General features: G+C 43.9%; 1 protein-coding gene across 4 annotated transcripts in view; it reads right to left on the bottom strand.

The window, feature by feature from the left end:
- CCDC65 (coiled-coil domain containing 65) overlaps positions 1 to 17,185 on the bottom strand; it is a 46,763-nt gene extending 29,578 nt beyond the window's left edge. The window contains exons 1-5 of one of the 4 annotated variants that reach the window (XM_056562253.1): positions 17,063 to 17,185; positions 9,843 to 9,994; positions 6,112 to 6,279; positions 4,140 to 4,309; positions 103 to 241 (exon numbers count right to left, since the gene is read on the bottom strand). In XM_056562253.1, coding sequence (XP_056418228.1) covers positions 103 to 241; positions 4,140 to 4,309; positions 6,112 to 6,279; positions 9,843 to 9,983 — 618 coding nt within the window. In that variant the 5' untranslated portion in view covers positions 9,984 to 9,994; positions 17,063 to 17,185. Of the gene's footprint in view, positions 1 to 102; positions 242 to 4,139; positions 4,310 to 6,111; positions 6,280 to 9,842; positions 9,995 to 16,739; positions 16,761 to 16,907 lie in introns of those variants that run through there. The other 3 variants (XM_056562254.1, XM_056562255.1, XM_056562256.1) reach the window with 3 other exon arrangements.
- Between the last annotated feature and the right edge of the window lie 1,687 nt (positions 17,186 to 18,872).

Here is an 18,872-nt window from a genome sequence, read left to right as displayed (position 1 = left end):
AAGTCCACGTGTAATCTTCAGACCTCTATCTCCTTCAGCTGATAATTACAACCTGTCAATAGCTGCTATATTCCACATAATACTCTGAATCCCAGCAGTTACCTTGTTCTTGATATCATCCCTCATACTCTGAAATTCTTGTTTGGCTTCATTCTCACTTTCAAGCGTATTCTGATCCATGGCCAGCATCACATTCTGTAGATATGAGATTTCCTTCTCGGACTGCTCAATGATCAGATTTCTGTGGAAGACAATAATACGTAGTAAAGAAGTGACAAGCACACTGAGCACATTATCCCTTTGAGCTATGGAAACATAATTGTTTTTTTTCAGGGCAAATCTAAAAAGCTACTGTTATGGTGGATGTAAAAACGTACTAATATGGTCTACATATGGTCTTGCACCATTAATAATACCGTCACATGGAGCAGCACCTTTTTCTTAAGAATACATGCATTTATTTTTATCATGAAATATATGATCTGGTCCATAGCACATCAGAGAAAGCAGTGGTGAAAGCAAGTCAAGTGCTTAAGGAGTACTCCGCTGTAAACATCTTATCCCCTATCCAAAGGAAAGGGGATAAGATGTTAGATCGCGGGGGTCCCACCGCTGGAGCCCCCATGTGATCTTCGGGCCGGCAGTGGCAGTGTCAGAAACATGGAAGGGAGCAGTGGGGAGTTTGTCTGTGTTCCGGCTGCAGTCTGAGATTTAGGACTCCAGCATGAGTCAGAAATCTATAATAAAAGGACTGGTAGGGAGACCCCAGGTGGACATTTTTTCAGAGTGGAAAATGAAATAGAAAGAAGCATATTTTTTAATAACATGCTATTGGAAAGTTATTCTGCATACATTAATCTATAATATATCAAAAGTTTTTTTTGATGAAAGGTACCCTTTAAGGAATCTTGGTGACAGATACCACAGAGCACCTTCATAGGTCTTCTGGAATACCTGCCCCAAAGAATTAAAGGGGTATTCCAGGATTTTTTTTATTTGACTATGCTACAGGGGCTGTAAAGTTAGTGTAGTTCATAATATTGTATCTTTACCTGTGTGTGACAGTGTTCTCACAATTCTTATGTGATTTTCACCCCAATATTTATTTTTTGACAGCATACAAAATGACTGTTGTCTCAGATTTTTCCCAGCTTGCAATGCGGCCGAGACCTGACATCACTAGTCAGCTGATGACAGGGAGCCTGTCTGCTTCAATGGGTGGAGAGAGCAATCTGCAAGTAATGCAACAGCTGTAGGCACCCTTATTGAAAACCTCAGGTCTGCAGATCATTTATGTTTCAATGGGTAAGGTGGCTGATGTGTGGGAAGGAGGAAAATGGTATCATGGGATTTGTAGGCAAACAAGAAAACTGAAAACAGGAAATGCCAATTCACAAAAAGATAGCCATAGTGTTCCGGTAATCTCATGACATAGCCATTTAGCCCCAAGACAAGCGCAGATCCTTCCTAAGCATGTCCATTACTGTCTGCCAGGTATGTACTAAAATCACCTTATGCTGGATAACCCCTTTAAATCTGTTTAGATGGTATGAGGGAGACCTACACAAGATTAGACAAGTGGCATTTAAAAAAAAAAAATTTTACAGCTTCAGATAATTGATACCGCTAAAATACAATACTGCCTCCCCGCTAGATGTCAGCACATACACAAACTTTGGTGCTGGCTTATCGCATAAAATGAGCACACGATCAAATAAATTCAGGAAAGTTCTTTTGCACTTAAAAATCAATATACAATGCCAACGTATGTAAATGCTTTAGGAAACAGTTCTCACTAGAAGATTAAAGATTATGTTAGTAGTCATATAGCAGGAAATGCATAGGCAATGCAATATTTAAAGAGCCTCCTTCCCGAAAGAAAAGAATCAATACTGCGGAACAATCCACAGCACATCTTAGTGTATACTTGCTTAATTCTAGGAGCTATATCATCATATTTCAATAAATGAATAGAAATGTGGTAAAACAGTACAATGGTTAACTATATTGCCTCTGCAGTAAATAAAACATGCAAGCTATATGCAAGTGTACAGTGCATGGATACATGTTCTAGGCCTTTTGGGTTGGAGCAATTTATCTACAGAAAAGTCTTTTAAATTTTGAACACTAAAAATGCTAGGGGTGTAGAAATATGATAAGGAAGTCCTGTCGGGGGTTTAGCAGCTTTTCCATCCAAGATTAACTGATGGCCTATCCTTCAGGTCAGTGTTTCCCAACCAGGGTTCCTCCAGGTGTTGCAAAACTACAACTCCCAGCATGCGCAGACAGCCTTTAGCTGGGAGTTGTAGTTTTGGCACATCTGCAGGCACCCTGATTGGGAAACACTGCTTCAGGTAGACCATCAGTAACCGATCGGTGATGTGCCGAAAACCCCGGAGCCCCCAGCGATAAGCTGTTCTGCAGGGCTGCTGTGTCCAGAATTGCTCTATAGAAATTGGGAGAAAAAAATGGGATGAGATACGGCGCCTCCTCCGGTGTGGTTTTTCTACACGTTTAATCCGGACCTGACAGTCACGGTTAAGGATGCAGAGGAAGCCACCTACCTAACACCGCCGTACGCTAGGATCTCAGACTCGGGATACCAACGGCTTCATGCGATTCTGAAGGCAGACAAAGGTGTTGTGCCCGCAGCACAACCCACTACGGTAAGGTGCATTAACTCGCACGTGCCCGCTATACACCAACGGTATCACACTAGGAGCGCGCCCCTTTTTTCCTTTTCTTTTCAGAATTGCTCTATGGATGGGACTCGGAGCAGTTTGCACCATTCACTGCGTAACAGGCTTGCCTATTTACTAAAGCTCGACTCCTGTAAAAGTGAACTATTCAGCTGTTTTCTGTGCATTGAACACTGTTATTCTTGCTATCAAAAACACTAATGCCATGATGGATCCATCGAAAAAGAGATTGCAGCGGTGAATATATGATGCTAGTGTGAACTGAACCACTTAAGCATTGGAAGGAAAGCCATCAAGGGACATGCAAACATATATTATTATTATTATTATTATTATTAATTATTATCATAACATAAAATCAAGTACAATAGACATGAGTGAAGTGAATGACAGGCTGATGAAGAGGGAAAGAGGACCCTGCAAGCGAGGGCTTACCATTTACACAACAAACTTCTGTTCCAAAACACACTTCTTTATAGGAGGAAATACAATTCCACTGGAGAAACAGGGCAAGTGCGTACCTACTTGAATGATCTTCTGTAACGGTAGGCCCTCAACTGGGCAATTGCAAGGGGCCCAACAAAAGGTCCCTAAACTGACTAAGGGGCTCAACAAAAGCAGACCATGTCAGAGCCAAACAAGCGCATCTATGTCAGAGGAAAAACAGAAACAAGCCAGGGGTCAGAATCAGCAGGCATGCATCAGAACCAAGACAAAATCCAAACAATACATGAAACTAGGTCAAAACAGGAGGTCGCCTCAAGGTTCAAATCAGGATCCAGAAGGCAGAAAGTCAGAGTCCGGATGATCATACAGTACAGCAATAGCTCAAGAACCCGAGTCCTGGGAAAGATGCTGCGGCCAGCAGCCGCCCATTTGTTTATTTTGCCTTGAGAGAGCATGGGATGCCAACACCAAGTCTGATTGGCGTGGCATCTCTGCCCACTGAAGCACTGCCATCATAAAGGATGGTCATCGAGGCAACAGAATGACACTCTAGATCAGTGTTTCCCAACTAGTGTGCCTCCAGCTGTTGCAAAACTACAACTCCTAGCATCCCCGGACAGCCGAAGGCTGTCCGGGGATGCTGGGAGTTGTAGTTTTGCAACAGCTGGAGGCACACTAGTTGGGAAACACTGCTCTAGATGGCGTCTCTGAGAAGCCGGCATTGTCGTGGGAGTTGGGCAGATACATTTATGACATAGACTGAACCTAAACTAAAGTGTAGCAGCTCACTTTATGTCTCAGAAGATGCAATAGCAATGTCTATTTATGCAGGCTAGAAGAAATATATTCTTAAAAATGTCAACGCAATTCCAATACAGCGGCACATACCGATTTAATAATCTACTATGGGAACAATGTTTTCCCGTTTGCCATGGATCATGTCATTTATAGTATCCTCTTATTTTATTAATATACTGCAGGCAATATACCAACCTCTCCGTATCAAATTCCTTCTGTACAGCATCCAACTCCTGCTGGTACTCCTCCTGCAGCAGGTCAAGGCGCTCTCTCTGCAGCTCCAATAACTGGTCAATGTTCTGGAGGTGACTGCGCAGGGCATGTGTGTACTGCTCTTCTGCCTCATCTACGTCTTTTATTAGAGACTGGAAGGAGAGATAATATTTTATTTGAATCCAGTATTTATATACATTATTACACTATATGGATAAAAGTATAAGGACACCTGCACATTACACCTACAGGAGTTTTTAGGACATCACATTCTAAATGCATAGGCACTAATATGGAGTTGTGTTCCCTTTGCAGTTATAACAGCCTCCACTATTCTGCAAAGACTTTTAACAAGATTTTGGAGGTGTCTGTGGGAATTTTTGCCCATTCATCCAGAAGAGCATTTGTGAGGTCAGACACTGATGCTGGACAAGAGGGTCTGGCTCACAAAACTTTATTTGAAGGGGCATTTAAAGACATCTCATCCCCAATCCAAAGGATAGGAGATAAGATGTCTTATCGCGGGGGACCCCTGCGATCAGACACCGCTGGGGACCCCTGCGATCTCTCCTGCAGCACCCCCATTCATGAGCTGAACGGACCAAAGTTCGCTCTGTGGCTGATGACGGGCGATACAGGGGTCGGGGTATCGTGACATCACGGCTCCGCCTCTTGTGATGTCATGCCCCGCCCGCTCAATGCAAGCCTATGGGAGGGGGCGTGACAGGTGCTGCAGGAAAGATCGCGGGGGTCCCAGCTGCGGGACCCCCACGATCAGACATCTTATCCCCTATCCTTTGGATAGGAGATAAGATGTCTAGGGGCGGAGTACTCCTTTAATGAGGTCAGGGCTCTATTCTGACCAATCAAGTTTTTCCACAAACTCACACACTCGTGTCTTTATGGACCTTGCTTTGTGCACTGGGACACAGTCATGCTGGAACAGCAAAGTGCCAAACCAAAACTTTGAGAAAGGGTGTATGCAGTTATAAGTATGACTTTACTGAGAGAGTAGTGGATGCATGAAATATCCTTCCTGCAGAAGTGGTCGCTGCAAATACAGTGAAGGAGTTTAAGCATGAATGGGATAAGCATAAGGCTATCCTTCATATAAGATAGGGCCAGGGACTATTCATAGGATTCAGAATTTTGGGCAGACTAGATAAGCCAAATGGTTCTTAACTGTATACACATGTTCCCACAAACTTCCAGTAGATGTGGTTGGAAAATCCACACTAAATATATATTTATCCCAAGATAAAAGTAAAAAAAGAAATAAGATATGGGCGGACTGGATGGACCATCCTTCTGTGTTTCTATGTGCCCTACAAAAACTAAAACTGTTGTAAATTCTGTTTCCCATTGTAATTTCAGACAAGCTAATAAATAATTCCTATACTGTGCTGTTTATAGATCAGCAGCTCAAATATGTTTGGACTGCTGCTTGGTAACATGAAATTAGACTGGAGGGTAACAATGCCTGATCTGCAAACTCTTGCGAATGATTGCTTGTAATGCAAACTCATACATATCAACAGCACCGTACTCTATAAGGCTAAGTTTCCACTTGGGTTTTTTTCTGGCAGTTTTTGGAATACGGCCACTGCAGTTTTTGAGCCAAAGTTAGAAGTGGATACATAAGGGAGGAGAAGTGTAAGTGCTTCCTTTATATGTCCTATTCCTTTTGAATACATTTCTGGCTTTGGCTCATAAACTGCAGCGGCAGTATTCCAAAAAGTGCCAGAAAAAAACCAAGTGGAAACTTAGCCTAAGACACATATGTTGTGTGTTGTTAAGAAATGTAACGCGTCCATTTTTCATAAAGAACTGCTTTTAAAAGTATTGTGTAGTGTGTTATGTGAAGTACAAACTGTTTGTGTGAGGGCCTCACAGTGCACACACAGCGGAGGTGACTATTTTTGTGGAATAATGACTAATGTTAGCGGATTCTCACCTTGATGACATTATCTTTGCAGTCCACAACTCTTTCAAATGTTTGATGGAGAATCTCTATATCTTTGCGCAGCTCTTTGGCTTTCACCTCTCGTAGTACAGAACGCCACTGTACGTTTAGCTTGTTCAGATTCATTTTGCTGCTTTGCTCTTCTTTAGCAAGTTTGTCCTATACAAGGGGAACCATTGTAACAAAATACCAAATAATGAAACACAAAGACAACATTAGAGCATTCAGCAACATTCATAATGGTCTCCTGATTTACAGTAAGTCATTTAAGACTTCCTCTTTTATATCCGCTATTAAGGCCGAACAATATGGAGCAAAAAGGCAAATATCAATTGATGACATTGATCAGATGATCATTCAGCTATTTCTAGTTCTCATTGTAGACTCTCACAGAGCCGCAATAGTCCACAGGCAGCATGGAGCCAAATGATTTCTACAGCAATAAGAGATGGCAGGGATGATGGATTCATATTGTGGAGCTCAACATCACACATCAATCATCTGAACTAAAACCTTACAGTGAGGAGAATGACATCATCCAGTGCATATAATAGTTTCAATCATTGAAAAAACTCAATCCCCTCAGTAGCCAAAGTTTTTCTTAACTTTAATTTACTTGCATTACTGCAAATCTATTCTTATAACAGAGCAGCCCATCTAAACTGATACACCAGGCACACCCCATGGGCATAAGTGCCTTTCTTCTAACTGTACAGCGATCCCTCAACTTACAATGGCCTCAACATACAATAGTTTAAACATACAATGTTTTTTTCTGGATCATCGTAACTTGAAACCAGACTCGCCATACAATGTACGGACAGTCCAGATCTGTGATACCTGTCACAACTGGAGGAACTGACCAATCAGAATGGGCATTCACTGGTATATCACCTCTATTACTGAAGTACAAGCACTGAATGGTAGCGCCCCCTACAGTACAGGGAGGAACTACAAGTTCTGTACTACTCCTTACCTGTGCCAGGGTTAGTTGCTCCTTAGGACACCAAGTGAGGGCGGCTCCATTTGGGACACTGTGTGTACTGTATAGGACCCTGAAGAAGCTCCTGTCCTCTACATAAACCATTGTTTCCCAACCAGGGTGCCTCCAGCTGTTGCAAAACTACAACTCCCAGCATGGCTGGACAGCCAACGGCTGTCCGGGCATGCTGGGAGTTGTAGTTTTGAAACAGCTGGAGGTACCCTGGTTGGGAAACACTGACATAGACATTGATTTACAGCTCCCAGCAGATCTTTCTTACTTTTATATGTACGATGTTGCTTTATCTATATTAGTTATCTACTTATTTTTCTTTAATCCTCACTTTTTCCTATTTTTGGATGACATTTTGGTGGCTTCAGAACCAATTACCAGGTTTCCATAGAGTTATGGTCTCAACATACAATGGTTTCAACATACAATGGTCGTCCTGGAACCAATTAATATTGTAACTTGAGGGACCACTGTACCAGAGTTACAGAAAAAGCACTGCTCTAAACATCCATTAAACGCTAAACAAACTCCACTACATCGTCCGTCTTGTCTGTTTTCCGCTTCTCAATTAACTTCAGCAACTGGATGCTGGCCAGAGGAGGCTGAGTGCAGTGGTGCAGTGTGAGTTTTCAACACCCGGGACAAGGCAAGTATTGTCCCCGAACCTGAGCAGTGCAGTAGTCCAATGGACGGCTTGCAACAGATTACAGAGGACAGATTTTGTTCAGTGCAGTCGCCCTGCAGTAATAATACTTTCGCTGAAAATAAAAATAAGATGAGCCCTGTTCCTTGTGTCAGTGTTAGGCCAGGAAAAAACAACAGTGCAAGCACTATTTTTTCTCCGGCTTTTCTCGATCCTAAAATAACGGGCTTCACACTGCCAGAGGCAGCCGGCAGTGTGATCGTAGCCTTATTTTAGCTTTCCGCTTTTTTACCGACTGGCTTTATCCTGCATTAGAGCACTCAAACGGGCTACACAGATGTAGCAGATGCCAACATGATTGACAGCATGCTACTCTGTTTCCATGGAACACTACAATACAGTGTATGCATTGTCAACTACTACTGTGCAGGAACAGGGAGTTTGGCAATAGACAGGAGTCCCTGCTCCTGTACATATTGTATATTCTTGTATGTACACTGTATGCATCACTGCACACCTTACATTTGCTCTTGTAATTGTGAACGTTCTACTTACCTGCATTCACCCACTGCAAGCCTGCAAATAGGACTTGCTGTTTCATAAGGAGGACTTCTTAAAGGGGTATTACAGGAATTTTTTTTATTTGACTATGCTACAGGGGCTGTAAAGTTAGTGTAGTTCATAATATAGTGTCTGTACCTGTTTGTGACGGTTTTCTCACACTTCTTATGTGATTTTCCCTCCACTATATATTTTTAACATTATACAAAATGACTGTTGTCTCAGATTTTTCCTAGGTTGCAATGTGGCCGAGACCTGACATCACTAGTCAGCTGATGACAGGGAGCCTGTCTGCTTCAATGGGTGGAGCGATCGCTTGGTGGGAGAGAGATCAATCTGCAACTAATGCAACAGCTGTAGGCACCCTGATTGAAAACCACAGGTCTTTTGAATGGATGCAGCTCATTTATGTTTCAATGGGTGGGGAAGCTGATGTGTGGGAGGAAGGAAAATGGAATTGTGGGATTTGTAGTCAAAAAAGAAAAGTCAAACAGGAAATATCAGTTCACAAAAAGCTAGCCACCGTGTTATGGTAATCTCATGACATAGCCATTTAGCTCTAAGACAAGCGCAGATCCTTCCTAAGCATGTCCATCACTGTCTGCCAGGTACGTACTAAAATCACCTTATGGTGGATACCCCCTTTAATCTCAGTAATGTAATGGAGGGGACTACTTAGACTCCTACATTTACAGGCTTACATTGGGGGGGGACACAAGTGAGTAGCAAGATAAAAAAAAAAATATTAAATTAAATCACCGCCTTCTGAACTATTTACTGTAGCTTTGGGGAGTTTTGGTGGTGACAGGGTCCCTTTGGAATAAAAAATATGACTAATATGCTTTTTTACTTTCCTTCAGAACCTTATGTAGCTTTCAATGCAATTGCCAGTGCTTGAAAGTTCTGTAGTTTTCCTGTGACAAGTTCACATATTGTTTTACACCATTCTGTCCACATTCCTACCCCCTCCCTTCTGTGACAACACGTCACAGTTCACGTGGCATTGGGGGCTTTGCTTGTTTCCTGCTCATTATATGCCCATCAGTGCCGGCTAAACACTACAGTACATATGTATCCTGCTTATGGTGCAGATTTGTGAGGGCGAGAGAGGCCCTCACACTAAATACAGCTGGGATATGAAGTCTGTAGAACAGTGTTTCCCAACCAGGGTGCCTCCAGCTGTTGCGAAACTACAACTCCCAGCATGCCCGGACAGCCGAAGGCTGTCCGGGCATGCTGGGAATTGTAGTTTTGCAACAGCTGGAGGCACCCTGGTTGGGAAACACTGCTGTAGAAGCATGTAGAGAAGCTGCCCAATACAGAACGGCGTGACAACTTCTGCAAGCAGCAGACAGTAGAGCAGGGGGTATCGATTATGAGAAAACTCTTCAAACATGATGGGAGTCCAAAGAGACTGATCTACGCTCATTTTAGCTTAACAAGGAATTAACATTTTCGGACTCCATCTTAGCAAATAGCTGCCACAATTATTAGGGACTGTGAATAACACATATGAACAAATACCTTCAGGAACTGCATCAACATATCTTCTTTCTTTTTATTCTGTTCTTCTTCTGCCATCATCTTCTGTTGCATGTAGAGTAATCGCTCCTCTTCAGTCATACGGCTTAACTTGCCAGACTTTTTTCCACCTTTTTTCGGCATGGTGGCGTTTTCTGCAAAAATTTTTTATAAATAAATAAATAAAAGTAAAAGCCCATGACTTAGTGTCAACATGAAATAAAAGAGTAATAAGGGACAGTTTTATTCCCATACACCAATGGAGGCTGTCCATGCAAGGTCGCTCTTCACTTACGTAAGTGACAGATAATATTAATAGACTGCCATCGCTACCAGTGGCAGGTCCAAAATTCCTGTTCTTGGGGTAACTGGGGGTCTCAATGAAAAATTCTTTAAGGGTAGGGTCACACGTGCCATATTTTGCTGCATATTTTCTGCAGCTGATTTTGCTACCCATTGACTTCAGAAAATGTGCGGCAAAATACGGCACGTATGACCCTACCCTGAAAGGGGTTTTCCAGGAGTTATTTATTGATGAGTGATCTGACTGGTGGAGTGAAACCCACCGATCACTTGTTTGTCAAAGTTGCAGCACCTGCATATATAGGGGACAGAGACAGAAGCAGACAGCACCATACACTGTATACAGGGTTGTTTGCTTTTGTCTCTGATCTCTGTTTATGCAGGTGTTGCGGCCCTGGCAAAAAGCTGATCCGTGGGGTGTCTGGTGTCAGACTGCACTAATCTGATGTTTAGGACCTATCTTGAGATTGGGCATAATCAACAAAAACATCTCTGGGAACTGCTTTAGTTTGCATAGAAAGAAAGAAGGAAGACTCCTGTCTATAGATAGTCCTGATGGAGAGAAGCCAATTCTTGGCAAAATTATTGTATTAAATATATTTACATGTAATCCTGCAGCCAGGAAGATAGTCAGCTTTGTAGGTAGTTAGGTAGCCAGATATAAATGTAGCTAGTTAGTCAGGTAGCCAGGTAGATAGTCAGGTATGTAGGTAGCTAGCTAGGTGGTAAGTATGGCAGATAGGTAGCCAGGAAAAAGGGTAAGTAGTTAGGTAGCAAGGTAGATAGTCAGGTATGTAGGTACAGACAAAGAATAAGTCAGCCTGCACTTTAGTTGATACCAAACTATTATATGGACCTGGCCTGCAGGTGCACGCTACTAGGCTAGATATACAGCAACAGAAGAATGCAGCAGCACACTGCCAGCACAAGGATAGTTTGGTATCAACTAAAGTGCTGGCTGACTTATTCTTTGTCTGTATTGCACATACGGGGGAGTGGCTACCTCCATGTTGGCCTTGCACCCCACCCACCTCTATCAGGTGTGTATATAAGGTGTCTTGGATGTTCCAGACCCTGCCATGTTACTGAACTGTTCACACAGAGGCATATTCACAGTGTAGGGTCCGTCCCAATGAGGCCACCTTATCGCGGTGGGACAGTCTAAGCTATTTGACCGCCGGCGGAGACAAATTTGCGAGCTAAGTGCCTCACTATTTCATAGTTTCACATTTGCATCTATTACACAATAGCTGTATAGATGTCCATGTTTTAACTGCATATTCATGTTTCACCTATATCTTTGTGCTGGCAGTGTGCTGCTGCATTCTTCTGGTTCAGGTATGTAGGTAGCTACTTGTGTAGGTAGGTAGCCAGGTATAAAGGTAAGCAGTTAGATAGCAAGGTAAATAGTCAAGTATGTAGGTAGCTGTCTAGGTAGTTAGGTAGCCAGGTAGATAGTCAGGTATGTTGGTAACTAGTTAGGTATGTATGTTCCAGCATAATTTCCAAATAGCTACAGATATATGTCAAATAAAAATATAGTAAGGGTACGTTCACACGTTCATATTTTCTGCTGCAGATTTGCTGCAACAGATTTTGCTACCCATTGAAGTGAATGGGAAGTAACATTTTCTATGGAATTTCTGGTACATCTCCTAATCCCAAGAAATGCAGTACATCCAGCTCACCCTGTACGAGACAACCAGAGCACAGATCCAAGTGCAGGACAACACTAGTGTGTCAATGTGAAAAGGAAGAAGCGGATCCAGCTCATTAGATGTTAAAATGGTAGGATTTCTTCCAATATACCTACACACAGAGGAACAGATTGGCGGAAGTGATGCATTTCAAGTGCTGGTGCACTCTTAGTCATACCATACGTATGACTAAGAGCGCACCTGCGCTTGAAACGCATCACTTCCGCCAATCTGTTCCTCTGTGTGTCGGTATGTTGGAATAAATCCTACCATTTTAACATCTGACGATATGGATCCGCTTCTTCCTTTTCACATCTCCTAATCCCGTCACTCTAGGGCTGCAGAGATTTCTGACAGCTATTTCACCCGCACTAAATCCAACATACTGGGTTATAGTGCGTGTGAAGAGCTGTAAAAATAAGTTTTACTTACTAATAGGCATAACTCTGGAGATAACTAACGTATATTTACATTAGTTATCTCCAGAGTTATGCCCATTAGTAAGTCCGCTACCACTGCTCTTCAAGCACACAGTGGAGGCGGGGAGCCAGCCCGTCCAGTTCCCCTGCCTTGTCAATAGTTCGCCCAGACCCACCCTCTTCCATGCGAAAGACCTGTGGAGGAGAGGGGGGGGGGGGGGGCGTGTATGAGCATGCTGCTACCTAGCTAAAGTCTGGTCCACAGGTCTCACGTCACTGAAGGGGGTGGGGTGGGACAGAATATTTTTGAGGTAGGGGAGCTTGGCCAGCCGGCTCCACACCTCCAATGCGCGCAATGGCAGTACTATTGGGCATGATTCCGAAGATACATAATGTAAATAAGTGAGTAACGCTTCTTTTTACAGCTATTCATCCACACTATAACCCAGTATATTGAGTTTAGTATGGGTGTAATAGCTATCAGATTATCTTTAAACATTCTGCCGCTGGACCAACGTGATGGTAAAGTATGAGTTAACCCCTTAAGGACTCAGCCCATTTTGGCCTTAAGGACTCAGACAATTTAATTTTTACGTTTTCATTTTTTCCTCCTCGCCTTCTAAAAATCATAACTCTTTTATATTTTCATCCACAGACTAGTATGAGGGCTTGTTTTTTGCGCGACCAGTTGTCCTTTGTAATGACATCACTCATTATATCATAAAATGTATGGCGCAACCAAAAAACACTATTTTTTGGGGGAAATTAAAACGAAAAACGCAATTTTGCTAATTTTGGAAGGTTTTGTTTTCACGCCGTACAATTTCTGGTAAAAATGACATGTGTTCTTTATTCTGAGGGTCAATACGATTAAAATGATACCCATTATTATATACTTTTATATTATTGTTGCACTTAAAAAAAATCACAAACTTTTTAACCAAATTAGTACGTTTATAATCCCTTTATTTTGATGACCTATAACTTTTTTATTTTTCCGTATAAGCGGCGGTAAGGGGGCTCATTTTTTGCGCCATGATCTGTACTTTTTTTTGATACCACATTTGTATATAAAAAACTTTTAATACATTTTTTATAATTTTTTTTTTAATAAAATGTATTAAAAAAGTAGGAATTTTGGACTTTTTAAATTTTTTTTCATTCACGCCGTTCACCGTACGGGATCATTAACATTTTATTTTAATAGTTCGGACATTTACGCACGCGGCGATACCAAATATGTCTATAAAAAATGTTTTTTACGCTTTTTGGGGGTAAAATAGGAAAAAACGGACGTTTTACTTTTTTATTGGGGGAGGGGATTTTTCACTTTTTTTTTACTTTCACTTTTACATTTTTTTACATTTTTTTTTACACTTGAATAGTCCCCATAGGGGACTATTCATAGCAATACCATGATTGCTAATACTGATCTGTTCTATGTATAGGACATAGAACAGATCAGTATTATCGGTCATCTCCTGCTCTGGTCTGCTCGATCACAGACCAGAGCAGGAGACGCCGGGAGCCGCACGGAGGAAGGAGAGGGGACCTCCGTGCGGCGTTATGAATGATCGGATCCCCGCAGCAGCGCTGCGGGCGATCCGATCGTTCATTTTAATCGCGAACTGCCGCAAATGCCGGGATCTGTATTGATCCCGGCACCTGAGGGGTTAATGGCGGACGCCCGCGAGATCGCGGGCGTCGGCCATTGCCGGCGGGTCCCTGGCTGCGATCAGCAGCCGGGATCAGCCGCGCATGACACGGGCATCGCTCCGATGCCCGCGGTTATGCTTAGGACGTAAATGTACGTCCTGGTGCGTTAAGTACCACCTCACCAGGACGTACATTTACGTCCTGCGTCCTTAAGGGGTTAAAGGGGTACTCCCGTGGGAAACTTTTTTTTTTTTTTTTTACCTCAATTGGTGCCAGAAAGTTAGACAGATTTGTAAATTACTTCTATTAAAAAATCTTAATCCTTTCAGTACTAATTAGCTGCTGAATACTACAGGGGAAATGGTTTTCTTTTTGGAACACAGAGCTCTCTGCTGACATCACAAGCACAGTGCTCTCTGCTGACATCTCTGTCCATTTTAGGAACTGTTCAGAGCAGCATATGTTTGTTATGGGGATTTTCTTCTACTCTGGACAGTTCTTAAAATGGACAGAGATGTCAGCAGAGAGCACTGTGGTCATGATGTCAGCAGAGAGCTCTGTGTTCCAAAAAGAAAACCATTTCCTCTGTAGTATTCAGCAGCTAATAAGTACTGGATGGATTAAGATTTTTTTAATAGAAGTAATTTACAAATCTGTTTAACTTTCTTTTAAAAAGAACGTTTTCCACAGGAGTACCCCTTTAAGGTGCAGAGAATAGTCAGTGTGGGGGATTGAATGCGAGGACGGCATATGAGGACAAGATATAAGAATGGGATATGAGGTCAGGATATGAGAACGAGATGTGAAGATGGGATGTGAGGGTTGGATATAAGGATGGGATATGAGGTCAGGAAATAAGGTCAGGATATGAGGAAAGGGTATGAAAACGGGATGTGAGGACTGCATATGAGGATGGACTATGAGGTCGGGATATTGGGCCTTGATATGAGGTCTTGATATAAAGACAGGATATGAGGTCTGGATATGAAGAAGGGATATGAGGATGAGACATAAGAACAGGATATGAGGACAGGATATGAGGTTGGGATAAGAGGGCAGGATATGAAGATTGGATATAAGGTCCGGACAAGAGGACAGATATGAGGACCGGATATAAGGACGAGATATGAGTTCAGGACATGAGGACGGGATATGAGTTCAGGACAAGAGGACAGGATATGAGTTCAGGACGAGGATGGGATATGAGTTCAGGACATGAGGATGGGATATGAGTTCAGGGCATGAGGATGGGATAGGGAGTTCAGGGCATGAGGACGGGATATGAGTTCAGGACATGAGGACGGGATAGGAGTTCAGGACATGAGGACAGGATATGAGTTCAGGACGAGGATGGGATATGAGTTCAGGACATGAGGATGGGATATGAGTTCAGGACGAGGATGGGATATGAGTTCAGGACATGAGGATGGGATATGAGTTCAGGGCATGAGGACGGGATAGGGAGTTCAGGGCATGAGGACGGGATATGAGTTCAGGACATGAGGATGGGATAGGAGTTCAGGGCATGAGGACGGGATAGGGAGTTCAGGGCATGAGGACGGGATATGAGTTCAGGACATGAGGACGGGATATGAGTTCAGGACATGAGGACGGGATAGGAGTTCAGGACATGAGGACGGGATAGGAGTTCAGGACATGAGGACGGGATAGGAGTTCAGGACATGAGGACGGGATAGGAGTTCAGGACATGAGGACGGGATAGGAGTTCAGGACATGAGGACGGGATAGGAGTTCAGGACATGAGGACGGGATAGGAGTTCAGGACATGAGGACGGGATAGGAGTTCAGGACATGAGGACAGGATAGGAGTTCAGGACATGAGGACGGGATAGGAGTTCAGGACATGAGGACGGGATATGAGTTCAGGACATGAGGACGGGATAGAAGTTCAGGACATGAGGACGGGATAGGAGTTCAGGACATGAGGACGGGATAGGAGTTCAGGACATGAGGACGGGATAGGAGTTCAGGACATGAGGACGGGATAGGAGTTCAGGACATGAGGGCGGGATAGGAGTTCAGGACATGAGGGCGGGATAGGAGTTCAGGATATGAGGACGGGATAGGAGTTAAGGACATGAGGACGGGATAGGAGTTCAGGACATGAGGACGGGATAGGAGTTCAGGGCATGAGGACGGGATAGGAGTTCAGGGCATGAGGACGGGATATGAGTTCAGGGCATGAGGACGGGATATGAGTTCAGGGCATGAGGACGGGATATGAGTTCAGGGCATGAGGACGGGATATGAGTTCAGGGCATGAGGACGGGATAGGGAGTTCAGGGCATGAGGACGGGATAAGAGTTCAGGACATGAGGACGGGATAGGAGTTCAGGGCATGAGGACGGGATATGAGTTCAGGACATGAGGACGGGATAGGGAGTTCAGGGCATGAGGACGGGATAAGAGTTCAGGGCATGAGGACGGGATAAGAGTTCAGGGCATGAGGACGGGATAAGAGTTCAGGACATGAGGACGGGATAGGAGTTGAGGACATGAGGACGGGATAGGAGTTGAGGACATGAGGACGGGATAGGAGTTGAGGACATGAGGACGGGATAGGAGTTCAGGACATGAGGACGGGATATGAGTTCAGGACATGAGGACGGGATAGGAGTTCAGGCCATGAGGACGAGATAGGAGTTCAGGACATGAGGACGGGATATGAGTTCAGGACATGAGAACGGGATAGGAGTTCAGGACATGAGGACGGGATATGAGGATGACAGCATTATTGTTGCTTTTCGTCTCCCACAAGGTTTAGGTAGGATGACCGGATAATGCTTGGTACTCTGTTAGTATACCATATATTGGAGAACCCCAGTAATAACAGGTCTTGCATCCCAATGACATGCATAGGAATATTCAGAAGACTGGGAATAAACAGAAGACACCAAAGTAAAAAAAAAAAAAGGTTAAATTCCAATGAAAACCATCACCCATCAATATTAAACACCAGGCACATCCCTTACATAGAGCCTCCCAGTGATAGCTCAGCATCTGCACACACCATAAATAACAGTCTTATTTTATGCCATCAGCCTGTCTTATCATGACACCCCTGAGAATGCAATGGTCTGGCCCGAATCCCCCCTGACACTCCGTTCTGTTCCTTCTCCCCTCATACCTGTCCACGGCGGCGCTTTCTGAGAAGTTTCCTCCGTCTCCTAGCAACAGGGCATTCTAACCACGGAAGGGGGGCGGAGACGCAGCGGGGCACGTCACGTGGTTAGTTCAACGCTGCAGTTTTTTTTTGTTGATCACGTGGTGTGCGGAGGGCGATGACGTAACGCTGGTGACGGCGGGGTTTAGAGTAGACCTGAGTGAGGCAGTGCTCTGTGCGGCAGATTCTTACGCAGAATATATATTTTTAGCTGTGTTTTATTGATGTATTCAGAAAATAAGTTCTGATACAAGTTTAAAGTGACCCTTTAGGGCAGTGTTTTCCAAACAGTGTGCCTCCAGCTGTTGCAAAACTACAACTCCCAGCATGCCCGGACAGCCGTTGGCTGTCCGGGCATGCTGGGAGTTGTAGTTGTGCAACAGCTGGAGACGCTGTTTGGAAAACACTGGTAGGGTCTATTCATACCTACAGTATCCTGTAGTTGATGCTGCTGATTTTATGCAGAAAATTTCAATGGCTGAATAAATGAATACAGCTTCAAATATGTGCAGGATACTGTATGTGTGAATAGTCCCTAAAGGGAAACTGACAGCTGTTCAGGCTAGTAGGGTTGGACATAGCCCATTTTGGCCTTAAAGGGGTACTCCGCTGCTAGACATGTTAGTCCTATCCAAAATATAGGAGACAACATGTCTGATCACGGGGGTCCGGTTACTGGGGACCCCACGTTCTCTGCCGCGACACCCCATTCATTCGGTGCAGTGCTGGATGACTGGCGAACATCCCCAGGTTTCCGTCATCATAACGCCGCATTGCCGGGCTGGAGATCGCGGTGGGTCCCCGCGGTCAGACCCCCAGCAATCAGACATGTTATCCCCTATGCTTTGGGGGGTTTGGTTTTCTACACAGTGCACTTTATGGTAAAAAATTATACATTACCTTTATTCTGTAGGTCAATGCGATTAAAACAATACCCAATTTATATAGTTTTTCTATTATTGTCCTAGTTAAAAAAATTTTTTACTTTAAAACTTTTTTTTTTAACAAAAGTCATATGCATAAAATTTTCCTCTTCTGACCCCTATAACTTTTTTTATTTTTCCGTATACAGGGATGTATGAGGACTCATTTTTTTGTGCCGTGATCTGTAGTTTTTATCAGTACTATTTTTACTTTGATGGGATTTTTTGATCGCTTTTTATTAATTTTTTTCTGATTTATTATGTGATAAAAGACTTAAAGGGGTACTCTGCCCCTAGACATATTATTCCCTATCCAAAGGATAGGGGATAAGATGTCAGATCGCCAGGGTCTTGCTGCTGGGGACCTCCGGGATCTCCGCTGCGGCACCCCGCTATCATTACTGCATAGAGCACACTCACTCTGTGCGTAATGACGGGCCGGAGCATCGTTAAGTCACGGCTCCGCCCCTTGTGATGTCACAGCCTGCCCCCTCAATACAAGTTTATGGGAGGGGGTGTGGCGGCCATCACGCCCCCTCCCATAGACTTGCATTAAGGGGGCGGGCTGTGACATCACGAGGGGCGGAGCCTTGACATCGCGATGATCCGGCCCTTGTATCGCTGGTCATTACGCACAGAGCGAGTTAGCTCTATGCAGTAATGATAGCGCTGTGCCGCAGTGGAGATCCCGGGGGTCCCCAGCAGCGGGACCCCGGCGATCTGACATCTGACATGTCTAAGGGCGGAGTACCCCGTTAAGTACCAGGACGCAAGGGTGTACCTGACCACCCTTTGTCCTTAACAGGTTAAAGGAGAACTCCAGCCAAAGATGTACCATAAGGGGCCAGCGG

The sequence above is a fragment of the Hyla sarda genome, chromosome 2, assembly GCF_029499605.1.
Source record: "Hyla sarda isolate aHylSar1 chromosome 2, aHylSar1.hap1, whole genome shotgun sequence".
Lineage (NCBI taxonomy): Eukaryota > Metazoa > Chordata > Amphibia > Anura > Hylidae > Hyla > Hyla sarda.
The sequence above is the reverse complement of the archived record's forward strand: the minus strand, read 5'-3'. Positions and strand labels throughout refer to the sequence as shown.